The 18,339-nt window shown below is 50.7% G+C and overlaps 1 protein-coding gene across 2 annotated transcripts in view; it reads right to left on the bottom strand.

Annotated features, from left to right (window-relative positions):
• Positions 1-682: 682 nt before the first annotated feature.
• LOC311594175 (protein NDRG3-like) overlaps positions 683-18,339 on the bottom strand; it is a 40,399-nt gene continuing 22,742 nt past the window's right edge. The window contains exons 8-14 of one of the 2 annotated variants that reach the window (XM_084775719.1): positions 12,127-12,230; positions 8,601-8,666; positions 8,439-8,490; positions 6,316-6,363; positions 2,148-2,183; positions 1,591-1,642; positions 683-1,033 (exon numbers count right to left, since the gene is read on the bottom strand). In XM_084775719.1, coding sequence (XP_084631845.1) covers positions 864-1,033; positions 1,591-1,642; positions 2,148-2,183; positions 6,316-6,363; positions 8,439-8,490; positions 8,601-8,666; positions 12,127-12,230 — 528 coding nt within the window. In that variant the 3' untranslated portion in view covers positions 683-863. Of the gene's footprint in view, positions 1,034-1,590; positions 1,643-2,147; positions 2,186-6,247; positions 6,364-8,438; positions 8,491-8,600; positions 8,667-12,126; positions 12,231-18,339 lie in introns of those variants that run through there. The other variant, XR_014777982.1, reaches the window with a different exon arrangement.

Here is an 18,339-nt window from a genome sequence, read left to right as displayed (position 1 = left end):
TTTGCAGAAGTGCTTCACGAAAACATGTGTAAAATCACAGAACTATGCACACAGACACAGACACAGGTGCTCGCACACACATGGAATAGGAATCAAAGAATCTCATATATTTTTTTGGTTTTTCGAGACAGGGTTTCTTTGTGTAGCCTTGGCTGCCCTGGACTCCTGTTGTAGACCAGGCTGGCCTTGAACTCATATCGATCTACTTGCCTCTGCCTCCCGAGTACTGGGATTAAAGGCGTGCGCCACTGTGCTCAGCCAAAGAATCTCATATTTGAGGGAGCACATCAGACCATAACAAGACGTTGGAGGATTATGGGACTTGTGAGGTGGCTCAGTGGATAAAGCCAACTGCTGCCACACCTGACCACCCGAGTTCCATCCCAGGACTAGAAGAAGAAACCCAACTCATGCATGCTGCCCTCCTACCTCCACCCACGGGCACACACTCATACACGCTAAAGAAGTAAATGTGGCCGGGCGTGGTTGCGCACGCCTGTATTCCAAGCACTCGGGAGGCAGAGGCAAGAGGATCTCTGTGAGTTCGAGGCCAGCCTGGTCTACAAAGTGAGTCCAGGGCAGCCAAGGCTACACAGAGAAACCCTGTCTCAAAAAAAAAAAAAGATGTAAATGTGAAAATAATTTAAAAAGACATTGAAATGGTACAGTACTGGCCTGGGTGTGGTTCTTGGCCCACACAAAAAGGGGTGTGTAGAGAGAATGGTAAATCCAGGCCACTAGAGAGAGATGCTGTGGCCGTGCAGGAGTGAAAGAAAGTGGAGGCCAGCTGACGGAATGAATGCTCTATTATGAACTGGTCATCTGAAGGAGGGGCTTGCACACTTCAGGGAAGGCCCATCTGCCTAGCAGGACACCTCCACGGTCTGGAGATCAGGGGCCTCGGGGCCTTCCTGAGCCCCATCCAGCTGACTGCCGGTCACAGGCTGGCTGAAATAAATTCTTTCACTTCCGATGTGGCTGGGGGCTGAGTGGGTTCGTGACCGGGCGAGGCGGGTCATGCTGGCGGACGGTACTGTAACAGAGAACAAGAGGTGAGAGGAGGAGCCTGGCGAGCCTCAGATGACCTGCAGGTCGCAGCAAAGACTTCCCCTCTCCCAGCCCAGGGCGACATAAGAGGTTCCCCACGTGGCACTACTTGCTCTAGCTGAGGGACTGTGTGCAAGGCTGCCTTGCTCCTCTGCATCTGAGTCTCCCCGATTCTATTTCAGGGTACAACGGGAAACCCTGAGGGCGGAATGAAGCCTCTTAGCTGTGCCCGCGCCATTCACACAGGGTTAGGAAGGTGGCTTTGGGAACACATACTGGTCACCAAAACCTGCCGCGCATGCAAGACTAAACCAAGAAAGAACGACAAACCACAAAAGGGGGAAGGTATTTCACAAACACAGTGCAAGCCCGATACAACAAGACTATTCCCAGGGGCTGCCTGGCAAAGTGCCGGCGAGTGTCCGCCCATCCTGTACATGCACCGATGAGTGTTACACAGCCTGTTTGGTTTCCACCAGATTAATTATATTCTGTGAACTGCGGACTCTCAGAGGCCAGAAATAGAAAGCACCCAGTACTCACTGTAGCCCATTCCTTGTAAAAAGTACTTGAAGGCCTCAGTGAGCTTCGCAGGCTGGGGGGGGGGGGGCGGAGGGGAGAGGGTAGGCACAAAACAAGAAGGCGCCAGTCAGTGTGCGTGGACACAACACGCCTTTAATCCCAGCACACGGGAGACTGAGGCAAGTGTCTGTGACTTCTAGACCAGCCTGGTCTGCACAGTGAGTTCTTGGCTGGGCAGGGCTGCAGAGTAAGAATCTCAAAATAAATAAATAAATAAATAAATAAATAAAATGATCAAAAATTAAAAACAGAAGGCATTAATTTCTGTGTAGGTAAAGAGGTAGTAATGTGTGTGTGTATATGTGCATGCTTGTGTGATTATTATGACCACTTTCTGTTTTGTTTTTGTTGTTGTTGTTTTTTTTTCAGACAGGGTTTCTTTGTGTAGCCTTGCCTGTCCTGGACTCCCTCTTTGATCAGGCTGGCCTCGAACTCACAGAGATCTACCTGCCTCTGCCTCCTGGAGTGCTGGAATTACAGGTGTGCACCACCGTGCCCAGTTCTGAACACTTTCTTACCTGAACTACTTGGGGCAGTCCTCCACAGTCTGCCATCTAGAAGAGGAAGAACACTAAGTCAGCAGGACGCCCACGGAGGGGAGTGCTCTCAGCATCCCCCTTTCACAGGGGCTACTAGGTGACTTGACAATATTACACACACACACACACACACACACACACACGCACACGCACACGCACACGCACACGCACACAAACATTTTAAGATCTCTTTATATTGTCCTGGCAGTTGTGGAACACTCTGTGTAGACCAGGCAGGCTTAAAACTCACAGAGATCAAGCCGGGTGTGGTGGCGCATGCCGCCTTTAATCCTAGTATTTGGGAGGCAGAGGCAGGCGGATCACTGTGAGTTCAAGGCCAGCCCGGTCTACAAAGCAAGTCCAGGACAGCCAAGGTTAACACAGAGAGACCCTCTCTTGAAAAACCAAAAAACCAACCAACCAAGAAACCAACAAAAAAACAAAATAGGTATTAAAAAGAGAAAGGCTCTATCTCAAAATATAAGGTGGGGACGCAGGAATGGTATCCCACACTTTTAACGACAGCGCTTGGCAGAGGCAGGTGGATCTCTCTATGTTCACGTTCAAGACCAGCCTGGTCTATGTAGTAAAGCTCATAGCTAAGGCTACCTAGTGTGACCCTGTCTCAAAACAAACAAAATGAAGTAGGGAACGACCAAGGAAAACACCTAGTGTTGGCCTCTGGCCCACACACATTTGCATGTGCACCTCCAAGCATGTTTGTACACACACATAGGAATACATATCTGCCCCCCCCCACACACACACACAATGTGAGGTTAACAGGAAACCTCCTTACATTTCAAGGACAAAGATGAAAATACTTATTCTCACAAATATATAATATTCTTGACTGGGACAGGGTTTGTTTTTGTTTGTTTCGTTGGTTTTGGTTTTTTGAGACAGGGTTTCCCAGTGTAGCCCTGGCTGTCCTGGACTCACTTTGTATACCAGGCTGGCCTCGAACTCACAGAGATCCACTTGCCCCTGCCTTTTGAGTGCACCACCAGGCTACAGGCTTTGTTTTAATGATGGCCAAGCTTATGTAGGAAGTGTCTGTTCCCGCTGAGCTATCTCACTGGACAAAGAGACACTATTCATTCACCACTGCCATGGAATAACTCAGCATCCATTATGTGCCCCAGGGCCTGCCCGCTGTGCTCTGTGGCCGAGGATAAGAAGGGGACCCTAAAAATAACAGCATCTATGGCTGCTATAGAGTTCTGTCATGCGGTTTGCAGTATTGACTCAAGCCTGCAGTGAAAAGCCAATGTGAAGCCACAGACTTTTAACCCACATTCTAGAGAAGCCCACGGGCCATCCGCAGTTGAGAGCACGGGGTGTTTGGCAGCCTCAGAGCACTAAGCCTGTGTGTGTGCTGAGAGCTACATGCTGCTGTAAGAGGCCTTTTCTTTTACACACACTTGAGAGAGAGGGAAGAAGGCAGGAGCCATGAGGATGGAGACAGAGCAGTGGGCCAGGTCCCCAAACACATGAGCAGACAGTCCTGTTTGGACAATGCTCAGTGGGAGCTTCTGTAGGAGACACTGAAAGGGGACTTTTTAACTGAAAAGATTTCACTATAGAGCCCCGGCTCTGGCTGCTCTTGAACTCACAGACACTTTCTACCTCAGCCTTCTGAGTGCTGGGATTAAAGGTGTGTGCCAGACTACTCAGCCACTGAGAAGCTTTTTGTTTTGTTTAATTGTTTGGTTCTTTTGTTTTGTTTTGTTTTTTCAGACTGGGCCTTGACTTTCATTACTTAAAAAAAGCTCCATATTCACTTTACTTTCTGACTCTGTGCTTCTGCCTGCAACAGTTTCACAACAATTTTCTGCTCCTGAGTAAGGAATCATGCTTGGCCCTGTCTCGGCCACAGCCAGCACACACAGGAGCACTCCAGGCCCTGCTGGCGTTTGTTTTAGACAGTCTCATGAGGACTTTAGGTCTTACAGCACGCACCACTGAGAGTCTGCCTGTGTGGATTTTGGTGCTTTTTCAACAATCTTGGCATAAAAGTAAACAACCCTATTGCAAGGGGTGTGAGACAGCCTGGCTTTGTTAGAGGCTGGATTGTAGCAAAGCCTACAATGGTATGCCAAATGCTGAGCCTTCCCAGTGCCTCTGAGTACTGTCCCTGGACGAGGAAAAGAGTGCTAGGGGACTTCATACTAGTGCAGAACTCTAGGTCAAAAGGTCTTGTCTGCTCTTACCTTCTTATTCTCTCTCCCCTCTCTCTCCTCTCTTTCTCTCTCCTCTCTCTCTCTCTCTCTCTCTCTCTCTCTCTCTCTCTCCTCATCTGTCTGTCTGTCTCTCTCTCCCCATCTGTCTGTCTGTCTCTCTCTCTGGGGCACCCCGCCCCCTTTTCCTTCTCTCCCCTTGCTCATTTAATAAACCTCATATAATATAAAATTAAAAAAAAAAGAGCCGGGCGGTGGTGGCGCACGCCTGTAATCCCAGCACTCGGGGACAGAGGCAGGCGGATCGCTGTGAGCTTGAAGCCAGCCTGGTCTACAATGTTAGTCCAGGACAGCCAAGGCTACACAGAGAAACTCTGTCTCAAAAAACAATCAATCAAACAAACAAACAAACAAACAAACAAACAAAAGAGTTCCTATCTGTAGGCTGGCCATGGTGGCACATGTCTTTAATCCCAGCACTCAGGAGGCAGAGGCAGGTGGATATCTCTTAGTGTGAGGCCCGATGGTCTACATAGTGAGTTCTGGGCTGGCCAGGGCCATGTAAAGAGACCCTGTCTGGGATATGGGATTAGTGGAGTGCTTGCCTGGCATTCACAAAACCTAGGGCTCAATCCCTTGCACTGCATGAATTGCACTCAGTGGCACACGCCTGTAATCCAAGCATCAGGCAGAAGGAAGCAGGAAGATTAGAAGTTCAAGACCCGGCCTGGCGGCGGTAGCACGCGCCTTTGAATCCCAGATTTGGGAGGCAGAGATAGGAGGATCTCTGAGTTCAAGGCCAGCCTGCTCTATAGATTGAGTTCCAGGACAGCCAGGGCTAAAACAGAGAAACCCTAACTTGAAAAACAAAACAAAACAAAACAAAAAAGAAGTTCAAGATCATCTTCAGTGTCACAGCAATATGTGTCTATTCCGGGGTACGTGAGACCTTGTCCACCTGCTTAGAGTGCACCTATCCTAATGATCAGAGGATTTCTAGAAATTTCTTACCAATACCACAAGATTAAGACTGTAAAAACATTTCATCCTATTTTAATTCTCTCAATAACATTGAATTATTAATTTTTAAAAATATATCTTCTCTTTTAAAAGAACCATGGACATCCCCCCCCCAAACAGGGTTTCTCTGCATGTAGCCAAGGCTGTCCTGGAACTCACTCTGTAGACCAGGCTGGCCTCAAACTCACAGAGGTCCACCTGCCTCTGCCTCCCATATGCTGGGAGTAAAGGTGTGCGCTACCACACCTAGCTCAGTTTTCATTTTTTAAAACAGAGTTGGGATCCCTGTGTAGCCAAAGCTGGCTTCCAAGGAGATGCTCTCAAGTACAGCATTACAGATGTGCCCTTCCACATCTGGCCTATGCAGTTTTTGATGACCCAGGCAAGTGTTTGTGTTATGAACGGAAAGGAAACAAATATAGAGCTATAAATACCTTTTTTGGGGGGGGGCGGTGTATGTTTCACAGCAGGTTTCTCTTGTAACCCTGGCTGTCCTGGAACTCACTCTGTAGACCAGGCTGGCCTCAAACTCAGAGATCCACCTGCCTCTGCCTCCGCCTCCTAAGTACTGGGATCAAAGGCATGTGCTACCACCATCCAGCTGAAGTTTCAGAAAACTACAATTCCCAATGTGCTCTCTGCATCCTATTTATGGATCAGGATGTGAGCTCTCAGCTGTTCCTCTGGCCACGCCTTTGCTCCACCATCATGGACTTAACCTCTGAAACTGTAAGCCCAAGTAAATGCCTTCTGTTATAAGTTGCCTTAGTCATGGTATTTTATCACAGCGATATAAAAGTAACTACCATGAGGAGAATATACTCAGGAAGTTTTGTTTCTTTTTGAGTAAGTGACAGAATTATAAGGAGAAGCTTTCCTGCAAACACCCTAGTTTGAAATCATGTCAACTCCCTCACAGTGGCTGGCAGTGACAGAAGACACATCACCTTCAGTAAAGTTGTATTTACAGGGTTGAGGCGAGAATTACATTCAACCTTAAAAAAAGGAGAAAAAAATCATTAACTGTTAGGAAATAATCTGTAGCTTGGCATCAGAATGATCTTACAGGATCAGCAGCCCAGCTTACTGGGGGCCAACCCAGAGTACCGACATAAACTGTGGGGTCTCAGGTGACCCCTGTCCTGTCTGACACTTCAGAACACATCTACACATCTGGAAATGAGCTGGTAAGCTTGCTCAGCAGTAAAGGCGCTTGCTGCCAAGCCCGATGCCCGAGTCTGATGATGGAAGCAGAGAGCCAATTCTCTCTCTCTCTCTCTCTCTCTCTTGGTTTTTCGAGACAGGGTTTCTCTGTGAGGCCTTTGCTGTCCTGGACTCCCTTTGTAGACCAGGCTTGCCTCGAACTCACAGGGATCCGCCTGCCTCTGCCTCCCGAGTGCTGGGATTAAAGGCGTGCACCACCATGCCTGGCTAGAGAACCAATTCTTGCATGTTGTTCTTTGCTTGCCACATGTGCATGCACTTGTGCACTCATGCACATACATAGAGTAAATAAAGCATATCTATCTATACACACACACACACACACACACACACTGAATCTAAAGACTCTTCCCACTGGCCATAGGATGTCTGGGCAAGGTACCTCCTTTCTCTGAGAGGTGGCCAGGACTGTGGCCCTGTCCTGCTGGGTCTCCTCCATGCCTTCCCAGCATGCCTGGCCTATCTGCTGGGCCTGAGCACTGTCTCCACCTCCCTGCTCAGCCCGTCCTGCCTGGAGTGGAGGGCGGCTGCTCCCCAACCCTCACTCTTCTGCATCAAGGTCTCTGGCTCTCCTGTACGAAGCTGAATTCTGTGACACTCTCTCTCTCTCTCTCTCTCTCTCTCTCTCTCTCTCTCTCTCTCTCTCTCTCTCTCAGCTGAGTTCTTACTGGGGCAGCACACCGACATTTCAATTCTTTACATATGTTCCAAGGCTCTGAAGAGCCACATACTTCTTTCTGAAGTTATCCCACTGATGTTCCAGCCTAGGCTTGGCAGTCTTCCTTAAGATAAGTAATTAACAAAAGAATAAGTCAAACCCTCATAATCTTTGTTTCCACTGACTCACAATTTCATGCCATATACAGTACAGACGCAAAACTTCCAACTTTCACAGTACATTATTACAACTGTTAGAAAAACGGACTGCCATGACCAGAGATGCTACAGTGCTGACAGGGTAAGGACCAAGGAGTGGTTTTTGTAGGAAATGGTTCTACTAGAAACAGGAGAGAAAACGTAATTGAACATATTCAAAGGATGGAAGGGGGCTTTTGGGGGGTGGGTGGGTGCACCTTTAATCCCAGCACTCTGGAGGCAGAGGTGGGTGGATCTCTAAGTTTAAGTCCAGCCTGGTCTACAGAGAGATTCCAAGATAGCAAGGGCTACATAGAATAAACCTGTCTCAAGGAAGGAAGGAAGGAAAGAAAGAAAGAAAAATTCCAGATACAAACTCTCATCTGAGACTTCAAGTTGCCATTCAGTATGCTTTGTATTGTAGAATATAAAACTAGCGCTTGGGCTCCGCCTTCACCAGTAACCACCCAGCCTCCGAATCTGCTGTTTAGTGTGTAACCAGGGCAACGTTGAAGTTTGCCTTTGGGTAATGGGAACACAACTTCCCATCCTCTGCTCTGCAGCATTTTCCTTGTTTTCTACAGTGAGCACCCATCATTTTTTCCTATGTGAATGTGCTTCAGAAGGAAGCAGAGAAAAGCCACGGGCCCTTGACCACCTTCCAGCCTGCTGAATTTGCCGGAACTTCCCCTCAGCGGAAAGCTGGCTGAGTGCCAGAACTCTGACACTAATTACATAGTGCTTTATTGCACTAATTGCCACAGAGTGGACAGCGGCACACAGAGCCATCAAGGACCACACTCATCAATCCCATGAGGCCTGGTGACTGCTGAGGAACTGATTTTCTAAATGTGTAACAGGAAAACCTGATAGGTGCAACTAGACACAGCATGGCCTGGTGTGGCCGTGTTCCCATCCCGTCAGCAGGGTGCCTGCTTTACACAGTCAGCTACACTGCCATCCCAGCCTCCTCACACCAGGGCACACTTACCACAGCCTCCACAGCAGGTGAGTTGTCGCCCACCACCAGTAAAGTAGAGCACCTGGGAGCAGGTGGAAGAGGTGTCAGTCAGCAAGGAGGCACAAACACCACTGCACAGGATCAGCCGTGACAGGCTGTAATCAGCAGTCATGGGGAGACTGAGGCACTTACTTTAACGTTTTCAATCTGTTATCATTTTGGCCTGGTTTGGGTCTTTTGATCTTCAGGTCTCTGCGTCTAGACAAGCAAAGCAGAATCAGCATCATTTGCAGCAAAGTCATGGCCCTTCATGTGTCTCCTGGACATGTAATCCAGAGCACGAGGGTCTAGGACACTGTCCTTTCTTCACAGCTGAGGATGGGAGGGCCCTGCGCTGTCCTCCTGAGCAGGTGTGTCCATGGCGCCCTGCAGGCTATGGGATTTTGTGGGATCCTAAAATGGGGAGAGCTTCACAACTCAACCAGCAGCACTGGTGAGAGCCTCAAGGCTGACTTGAGCTTTCTGAGTGGTCTGCAGGGGTGAGCCCTGAGGAGGAGGTGGTCTGTAGGGGTGAGCCCTGAGGAGGAGGTGGTCTGCAGGGGTGAGCCCTGAGGAGGAGGTGGTCTGTAGGGGTGAGGCTTGAGGAGGAGGTGGTCTGTAGGGGTGAGCCCTGAGGAGGAGGTGGTCTGCAGGGGTGAGCCCTGAGGAGGAGGTGGTCTGTAGGGGTGAGCCCTGAGGAGGAGGAGGTCTGCAGGGGTGAGCCCTGAGAAGGAGGTGGTCTGCAGGGGTGAGCCCTGAGGAGGAGGAGGTCTGCAGGGGTGAGTCCTGAGGAGGAGGAGGTCTGCAGGGGTGAGTCCTGAGGAGGAGGAGGTCTGCAGGGGTGAGCCCTGAGGAGGAGGTGGTCTGCAGGGGTGAGCCCTGAGGAGGAGGTGGTCTGCAGGGGTGAGCCCTGAGGAGGTGGTGGTCTGTAGGGGTGAGCCCTGAGGAGGAGGTGGTCTGTAGGGGTGAGCCCTGAGGAGGAGGAGGTCTGTAGGGGTGAGCCCTGAGGAGGAGGAGGTCTGCAGGGGTGAGCCCTGAGGAGGAGGTGGTCTGCAGGGGTGAGCCCTGAGGAGGAGGAGGTCTGCAGGGGTGAGCCCTGAGGAGGAGGTGGTCTGCAGGGGTGAGCCCTGAGGAGGAGGTGGTCTGCAGGGGTGAGCCCTGAGGAGGAGGAGGTCTGCAGGGGTGAGCCCTGAGGAGGAGGTGGTCTGCAGGGGTGAGCCCTGAGGAGGAGGTGGTCTGCAGGGGTGAGCCCTGAGGAGGTGGTGGTCTGTAGGGGTGAGCCCTGAGGAGGAGGTGGTCTGCAGGGGTGAGCCCTGAGGAGGAGGTGGTCTGCAGGGGTGAGCCCTGAGGAGGAGGAGGTCTGCAGGGGTGAGCCCTGAGGAGGAGGTGGTCTGCAGGGGTGAGCCCTGAGGAGGAGGTGGTCTGCAGGGGTGAGCCCTGAGGAGGAGGAGGTCTGCAGGGGTGAGCCCTGAGGAGGAGGTGGTCTGTAGGGGTGAGCCCTGAGGAGGAGGTGGTCTGTAGGGGTGAGCCCTGAGGAGGAGGTGGTCTGCAGGGGTGAGCCCTGAGGAGGAGGTGGTCTGCAGGGGTGAGCCCTGAGGAGGAGGTGGTCTGTAGGGGTGAGCCCTGAGGAGGAGGTGGTCTGCAGGGGTGAGCCCTGAGGAGGAGGAGGTCTGCAGGGGTGAGCCCTGAGGAGGAGGAGGTCTGCAGGGGTGAGCCCTGAGGAGGAGGTGGTCTGTAGGGGTGAGCCCTGAGGAGGAGGTGGTCTGCAGGGGTGAGCCTGCAGGGGTGAGTCCTGAGGAGGAGGTGGTCTGCAGGGGTGAGCCCTGAGGAGGAGGTGGTCTGCAGGGGTGAGTCCTGAGGAGGAGGTGGTCTGCAGGGGTGAGCCCTGAGGAGGAAGTGGTCTGCAGGGGTGAGCCCTGAGGAGGAGGTGGTCTGCAGGGGTGAGTCCTGAGGAGGAGGTGGTCTGCAGGGGTGAGCCCTGAGGAGGAGGAGGTCTGCAGGGGTGAGCCCTGAGGAGGAGGTGGTCTGCAGGGGTGAGTCCTGAGGAGGAGGTGGTCTGCAGGGGTGAGCCCTGAGGAGGAAGTGGTCTGCAGGGGTGAGCCCTGAGGAGGAGGTGGTCTGCAGGGGTGAGTCCTGAGGAGGAGGTGGTCTGCAGGGGTGAGCCCTGAGGAGGAGGAGGTCTGCAGGGGTGAGTCCTGAGGAGGAAGTGGTCTGCAGGGGTGAGCCCTGAGGAGGAGGTGGTCTGCAGGGGTGAGCCCTGAGGAGGAGGAGGTCTGCAGGGGTGAGCCCTGAGGAGGAGGTGGTCTGCAGGGGTGAGCCCTGAGGAGGAGGTGGTCTGTAGGGGTGAGCCTTGAGGAGGAGGTGGTCTGCAGGGGTGAGCCCTGAGGAGGAGGAGGTCTGCAGGGGTGAGCCCTGAGGAGGAGGAGGTCTGCAGGGGTGAGCCCTGAGGAGGAGGTGGTCTGTAGGGGTGAGCCCTGAGGAGGAGGTGGTCTGCAGGGGTGAGCCCTGAGGAGGAGGTGGTCTGTAGGGGTGAGCCCTGAGGAGGAGGTGGTCTGCAGGGGTGAGCCCTGAGGAGGAGGTGGTCTGTAGGGGTGAGCCCTGAGGAGGAGGAGGTCTGCAGGGGTGAGCCCTGAGGAGGAGGTGGTCTGCAGGGGTGAGCCCTGAGGAGGAGGTGGTCTGCAGGGGTGAGCCCTGAGGAGGAGGTGGTCTGCAGGGGTGAGCCCTGAGGAGGAGGTGGTCTGCAGGGGTGAGCCCTGAGGAGGAGGTGGTCTGCAGGGGTGAGCCCTGAGGAGGAGGAGGTCTGCAGGGGTGAGCCCTGAGGAGGAGGAGGTCTGCAGGGGTGAGCCCTGAGGAGGAGGTGGTCTGCAGGGGTGAGCCCTGAGGAGGAGGAGGTCTGCAGGGGTGAGCCCTGAGGAGGAGGTGGTCTGTAGGGGTGAGCCCTGAGGAGGAGGAGGTCTGCAGGGGTGAGCCCTGAGGAGGAGGAGGTCTGCAGGGGTGAGCCCTGAGGAGGAGGTGGTCTGTAGGGGTGAGCCCTGAGGAGGAGGTGGTCTGCAGGGGTGAGCCTGCAGGGATGAGTCCTGAGGAGGAGGTGGTCTGCAGGAGTGAGGCCTGAGGAGGAGGGAATGGCGTCCTTTTATTGTTTGGGATTGAGGACTAGGAAAGACTTTCTTTGTAACAGTCTAGTGCAGGATTTTATTTTCAGTGCTAAGATGAAACACAGGACCTTGTGTATTCGAGACAAGCATTCTACTAATAGAATTTCAACTAAAAATAGGGACACCCTGAAGAGCAGGCTCCCTACTGGCTGGGTAACTCCAGGGAAAGCGATGTTGACCCATTTCCTCAACCCTTTAATCCTCCCAGAGGGGGAAGAGGAGGCAACATATTCACTCTGGAGAAGCTGCTCCCAGGGCAGGAATCAGCGTGCCTCCCTCGCCGTGTCGATGGAGAAAGACGTGTGTAACTTCTGGAACACAGAAACCTCTGTTTTGTATCCCAGCACCCACAGGCTACTTCTGCCTTCTGAGACTCTAGCACAGAGCTATGAAGTCAAGTCTTCCTCCTCTGTTTTTCTATGTCTACAATCTGCCATACAGCACAGGGTCAGCTCCTGCCCGCTTCCTCTTACAGAAGCCATCGTCTCCTTAGAACTGGTCCACAGGAGTAGGAAGCACTGTACCTATCGTAAGAACGCAGGAAAAGCTCTAGGTTTCCTTGGTTGATATCCTGGGCAATTTGTAGTCTGTAACTTTGAATCAGTTCCAGGTTGGTCCTCAACTCTTCCTAGAATAAGCAGAAGACATACTCTAAGCTATAGAGAACAGTATAAGAGCACACACACACACACACACACACACACACACACACACACACACACACTCAAACACATACACATACTCACACACACATACTCAAACACACTCATACACACACTCAAACACACACACACACACACTCATACACATACACACACACTCATACACATACACACACACACACACACACACACACACACACACATATACCAGAGCAGTAAGAAATTTTAAGCTTACTGGGAATATTAAATGGATTTTTTTTTCTTTGCACCAGAGGAAAAGGTATATCATCAATAGTTGAAAAGATAACAAAGCTAAAACAATTATCACCCAAAGCCTTGCAGAGAAACAGATAAGGAAAAAGCACGTCATCATTCTCTAGTTCAGGAGTGAAGGCGGCCAGGAAGAGAGAAACCGAGGACAGCTTCCCGAATCAGAAGGCACTGACACAAGTACTCCCAGGAACCTGGCTGGGACACTACCTCAACCTAAAGACATTACAATGAGGCCAGCCGTGGTGGCGCACGCCTGTAATCCCAGCACTCGGGAGGCAAAGGCAGGTGGATCCCTGTGAGTTCAAGGCCAGCCTGGGCTACAGATCGAGTCCAGGACAGCCAAGGCTACACGGAGAAACCCTGTCTTGAAAAATGAGAGAAATGAGTAGTGGAGTCGAGGGGTGAGCTCGGTCAGTAGGTGCCTGCTGTGTAGACATGAGCTGTGAAGGGGTACCCCTGGAATCCCAGACCTGGGGGTGAAGACAGGGAGCTCCCTGGGGCTCCTGGCCAGCTCGCCTCACCTAACTAGCCAGGAATTGGCCCCAGTGAGAGACTGTGACTCAATTACAGGACAGCTCCTAAGGAACACCAGCAGACACACGCGTGTGCACGCATGCACACACATGCACACACGCACGCACATACATGCATGGATAGACAAGTGAATAATATGACAGCAGTACAAATAACAGTAATTAGAATGAAGTGACTAGCCCATGAGAGGAACTTGAGCAGCAGATTTTGAGATTTAAAAAAAAGGAATAAATGATACTTTGAGACAGATAGAGATTGCTGTAAGGGGCAAGAGAGAAATATCTCTGAGTTCATCACCTATGACCCATTAACATTTCCAACAGCATTGTCACTGAATGCCAGGGTTTAACACAGGCCAGGGTGTTTGCATCCCTGGATTTAGCCCTGTGCTGGATGGAGCTTCAAACTGGTGGAGTCTGAGAAGCCACACAAACAAACTCAAAGACAAAAGGGAGCTACCACTAAAGAAAAGCTGAGTTAGCAAGCCCCCCAGCTCACTGATCCTCAGTTGACTTAGACATCACTGACTTTGGAAGTCACACAGCTTGGCAATGCGTCATCGCTCCCACTCGCTGGGCTGTAGAGGATACCTCTGATGTATGGGTTATGATAACAGTTGCCTAGGCAACAGCAGAATTTTGAAGGCTGCTTTCACTGAAAAACGCTGACCCTTCATTCGAGCCTGGAACTACCCGATGGGTAATGAAGACAGGACCAGAGGCCTGGAGCTGGGTGTGGCTCCTTTGCTGTTCGGATATTTGAGTCAGCTTCCCCTCAGCTCTGCACATAGCCATGCAGGTCATCCGGGAAATGCTTTGCAGAAATGAGACCTTGGGCCCTGTGTGCTTCTTCTGTCCTGTACATGAGTTCCTTCAGTGTCTATCACGGCTCAGGTCCTTCAAGCCAGCCCAAGCGAACTACGAGGCCAGGATGTTTGTGCAAGACAGTCATAGCAGAGCCTTGTGGTGGTGGCGCACGCCTTTAATCCCAGCACTTGGGAAGCAGAGGCAGGCGGATCGCTGTGAGTTCGAGGCCAGCCTGGTCTACAAAGTGAGTCCAAGACAGCCAAGGCTACACAGAGAGACCCTGCCTCAAAAAAACCAAAAAACCAACAAACAAAGCAAAACAACTCCCCCCCCTAAAAAAAAAAGCCATAGCAGCAGCAGGAGAGACTCAGCAGCTCCTGGAGTGAGTCACTGGCTGAAAGCATCAAGAATAGGATAGCCAGGGCTGGAGAGATGGCTCAGAGGTCAACAGCTCTGTCTGTTCTTCCAGAGGTCCTGAGTTCAATTCCCAGCGACCACATGGTGTCTGATAACCATCTATTATGACATCTGGTGTCCTCTTCTGGCAGGCAAGCAGGACATTATAAACCTAATAAATAAATAAATCTTTAAAAAAAAAAAAAAGAAAGAATAAGATGGCCACAAGTATGGAAGCCATCTTTTGAAACAGTGCCCATCACAAGCAGGAAACTGCCAAGTTCAGCTCATCCCAGAAGACCAAGGGCTTCACTGCTGCCTTTGTTCAGTGGCTGCCTGGCCCCCACTGTGATCACAACTGTCTCCCTCGAGCTCAAGCCAAGGTCAGCCATCTGCAGCCACGTCCCAGGAAAGCCTGGCCTGGCCTGGCCCTAACATATGGCTCTCGTCCCCTTTCTCCTGTCTCTGTGCCGCCAGAGCCAATTATTGGTATTTTTGGTATATAAAGGGCAAACAAAGACCTAGTCACTAATGTAAATGTTTAAGGCAAAACTGAATTATAGTAATTCCCCTCTCTCTGCCAATACACATGGATCTTTTTAAACACACACACACACACACACACACACACACAAATTGTACTCTTTGCTACATGTTGCTAACATACTTTTTCACTTCCCTTTAGGCCTAGGCCTCGGAGAGTCTTCTTCCTTATCAGGACTACATTTTTTTTGTTGTTTTGGTTTTTCCAGACAGGGTCTCTCTGTGTAGCCTTGGCTGTCCTGGACCTGCTTTGTAGACCAGGCTGGCCTCGAACTCACAGCGATCCACCTGCCTCTGCCTCCCGAGTGCTGGGATTAAAGGCATGTGCCACCACGCCCAGCTGAAAGCAGCAAGTGCTCCTAACTGCTGAGCTAACTCTCCAGCTCAAGGAGCAGGGTTTTGGTTTTTTGTTTTGTTTTTTACAGTGTCTCCCTTCCTAAAGTGAGATGGGGGCACTTTCCCCAGCTTTGATAGGGCAAAGCACAGGAGCATTGCTGATGATGTCAAAGAAATTCTTTGTTCAGAGACAAGGCAGAAACTGTGATCTAAATGTCTCGAGGAAACAAGCAGTGGGGAGGAAAGATCAGGCGTTCTTATGCATGTTAGGTCCCTCCAAGCCTGACCCCTGCCCAAATTCTGCCAGCGCTCCAGTCTTCAGTGTAGGTATGCAGTTCTCTCCCTCCCCCCCTTCTCCTCCTCTTTATTTTTATTTTTTAAAATATACCTGCTAGCGGCTAGAGAGATGGCTCAGTGGTTGAGAACACTGACTGCTCTTCCAGAGGTCCTGAGTTCAACTCCCAGCAACCACATGGTGGCTCACAACCATCTATAATGTGATTTAATGTGCACTGTATACATAATAAATAAATCTTTAAAAATAAATAAATAAAATGTACCTGCTTTAAGTGCCCTGATACAATCTGTGCCTATCTAGTGATAGATGACCAACCCAATGGCACAGTGTTGTGAATCCATCAAGAATGAAGCATGCATAAGGAAAGGGCAATGCCAGGGGCGTGGTGGCGCACGCCTTTAATCCCAGCACTCAGGAGGCAGAGACAGGCAGATCAATGTGAGTTCGAGGCCAGCCTGGTCTATAAAGTGAGTCCAGGACAGCCAAGGCTACACAGAGAATCCCTGTCTCGAAAAAAACCAACCAACCAAAGAAAGAAAGAAAGAAAGAAAGAAAGAAAGGGCATTCCCCCCCCCCCCAGACAGGGTTTCTCTGTGTAGCCTTGGCTGTCCTGGACTCGCTTTGTAGACCAGGCTGGCCTCGAACTCACAGTGATCCGCCTGCCTCTGCCTCCCGAGTGCTGGGATTAAAGACGTGCGCCACGACCGCCTGGCATGAAAAGAATTTTAATGGAGCTCTAGGACTTAGGATTTTCTGTCTTGCTGGAAATGAAAACAGCTACCCCAATACCTGTGCACCAGGAGAAGGCCACCCCTAGTTCCAGTGACAAGCACACAGGTAAATCCACATTTGCACACTCATGGCTTCTTTTACATCTTTTTTTTGTCCTCATGGCTCTGTGGCAAGGTGGACAGAGACTGGGGATTTTTCTCTGCCTGGTTTTGGTCAAAACTAAAAACAAACTAATTCTTCTGTAAGAGAATCTATATTTCCTATACACACATGTTTTTTTTTCTTGATATGTGCAAATAAGTGTTCAAACCTAGAGCGAAGCATTTTCAAATAAGTGTTCAAACCTAGCGCCAAGCATTTTGGCCAGGAGCTCTAGTGACAATATAGGTAATGCCCACAGCTGAGATCAGCCGGTGGGGAGTCGATCTATTTACAAAGACCACCCTCATGTTTACCTCTGACCTTCATACATATGTGCACACATGTACACGGGCACCCACATACATATGGAAAGACACATACATAATATCACACGCGCATGCATGCACGCGTGCGCTCGCACACACACATACACACATACACACAGAAGATTTGGAGTTGTTGACCCCGGATTCACACACATCAACTCCAGGGAGATCGAGGAATGGAAATGACGTGAATGCATGTCATGTATGAAACTCTCAGAAAACTAAAGCTCACATGAAAAATAATCACCAACTCCATTTACAGTAGGGATAACATTAAATCTGGTCCTCAGTTTTCCTATTGTATGCTTAGGCCCCCAAACTTGAGAAGAATAACCAAGTTTGGATATTTGAGAAGCAATAGTTTTTTGTTTCTTTTGTTCTTTTAAGATAGGGTGTGTAGGGCTGGAGAGATGGCTCAGTGGTTAAGAGCACTGCCTGCTCTTCCAAAGGACCTGGGTTCAATTCCCACCAACCACATGGCAGCTCACAACTGTCTGTAACTCTAAGATCTGACACCCTCACACCAACATACATACATTAAAAAAAAAAACTTAAAATATTTAAAAAACGAAAAGATAGGGTGTCTATGTAGCCCTGGCTGTCCTGGAATTCAATTTGTAGAGCAGGCTCTGCATCCTAGAACTCGCAGTGATCCTCCTGCCTCTGTCTCGAGAGTGCTATGATTAAAGGTGTGTGCCACCATGCAGTTTTTCTTTAATTTTATAGAAATTCTTATTTTGGCAGCTGGAGAGATGGTTCAGTGGTTAAGAGCAGTGCTGCTCTTCCAGAGGACCAGGTTTCAATTCCCAGCACCCACATGGCAGCCCACACCTGACTGTGGTCCATGCGCAGAAGATCTGGCACTCTCACACAGACATACATGCAGGCAAATATCATTGCACATAAAAATAATAATCCTTTTAAAAATGTTCTTATTTTATGTGTGGATTTTTTTGCCTGCATGTCTGTCTGTGCACCACGTGCTCACAGTGCCCACAGAGGCCAGAAGAGGGTGTCAGATCCCTTAGGACTGGAGGCTACAGTCACATGGGGCTGGGACTTGAAGGTCTGGACTTCAGGCAGAGCAGCCAGTGCTAAGCCATCGCTCCAGCTGCCTAAAGCAGCTTTCAAGCTACTTAGCACATACATAGCCAGTAGGTGGTAGCAGCCTGATCTGTCCCAACCGTCCCTTTTCCTTTAGGCATATTTAGAATTAAGTGTGCAGATGGACCGGCCTTTGCCCCTCCACCCTCCAGCCACCTCCCAGCCCTGGACCTCGTTGTCTTTGTCTCCATCACTCACAATTACCCACAGGGCACCAGTCACTCCTGCTGGGGATCTCAGTGTCCATCAGCCCCAGGGGGTTGAAGAAGACCATCTCTAAGCTCCTTTCACAATAACATGCCAGCGTTCTTTGCTTTCTCTTTCTGAGTTTCTATTTTTGTAAGCCTTTCCTGAGCCTCCCAGTGGCTCTAAAGATGTCTGGTGAGGCACGGGTGTTGTCAAACACTCACAGATGGCATTCTGCTCGCAGGGGACAGGTGGGGGACATGCTGTTTTCTCTCGCTCTCCAAGAGCCAAGAGCCATGAAGCTGAGAGAAGGCTCTCCCGCAGGCCTGGCCTTTACAGGGCCACATGTCCTTCTGACTGCACAGAACATGTTATCTGCCAGGATCCAGGACATTGCAAG

This window comes from Acomys minous (genome assembly GCF_964271855.1).
Source record: "Acomys minous genome assembly, chromosome: 3".
Taxonomy (NCBI): Eukaryota; Metazoa; Chordata; class Mammalia; order Rodentia; family Muridae; genus Acomys; species Acomys minous.
This window is presented reverse-complemented; position numbering and strand designations above follow the sequence as displayed.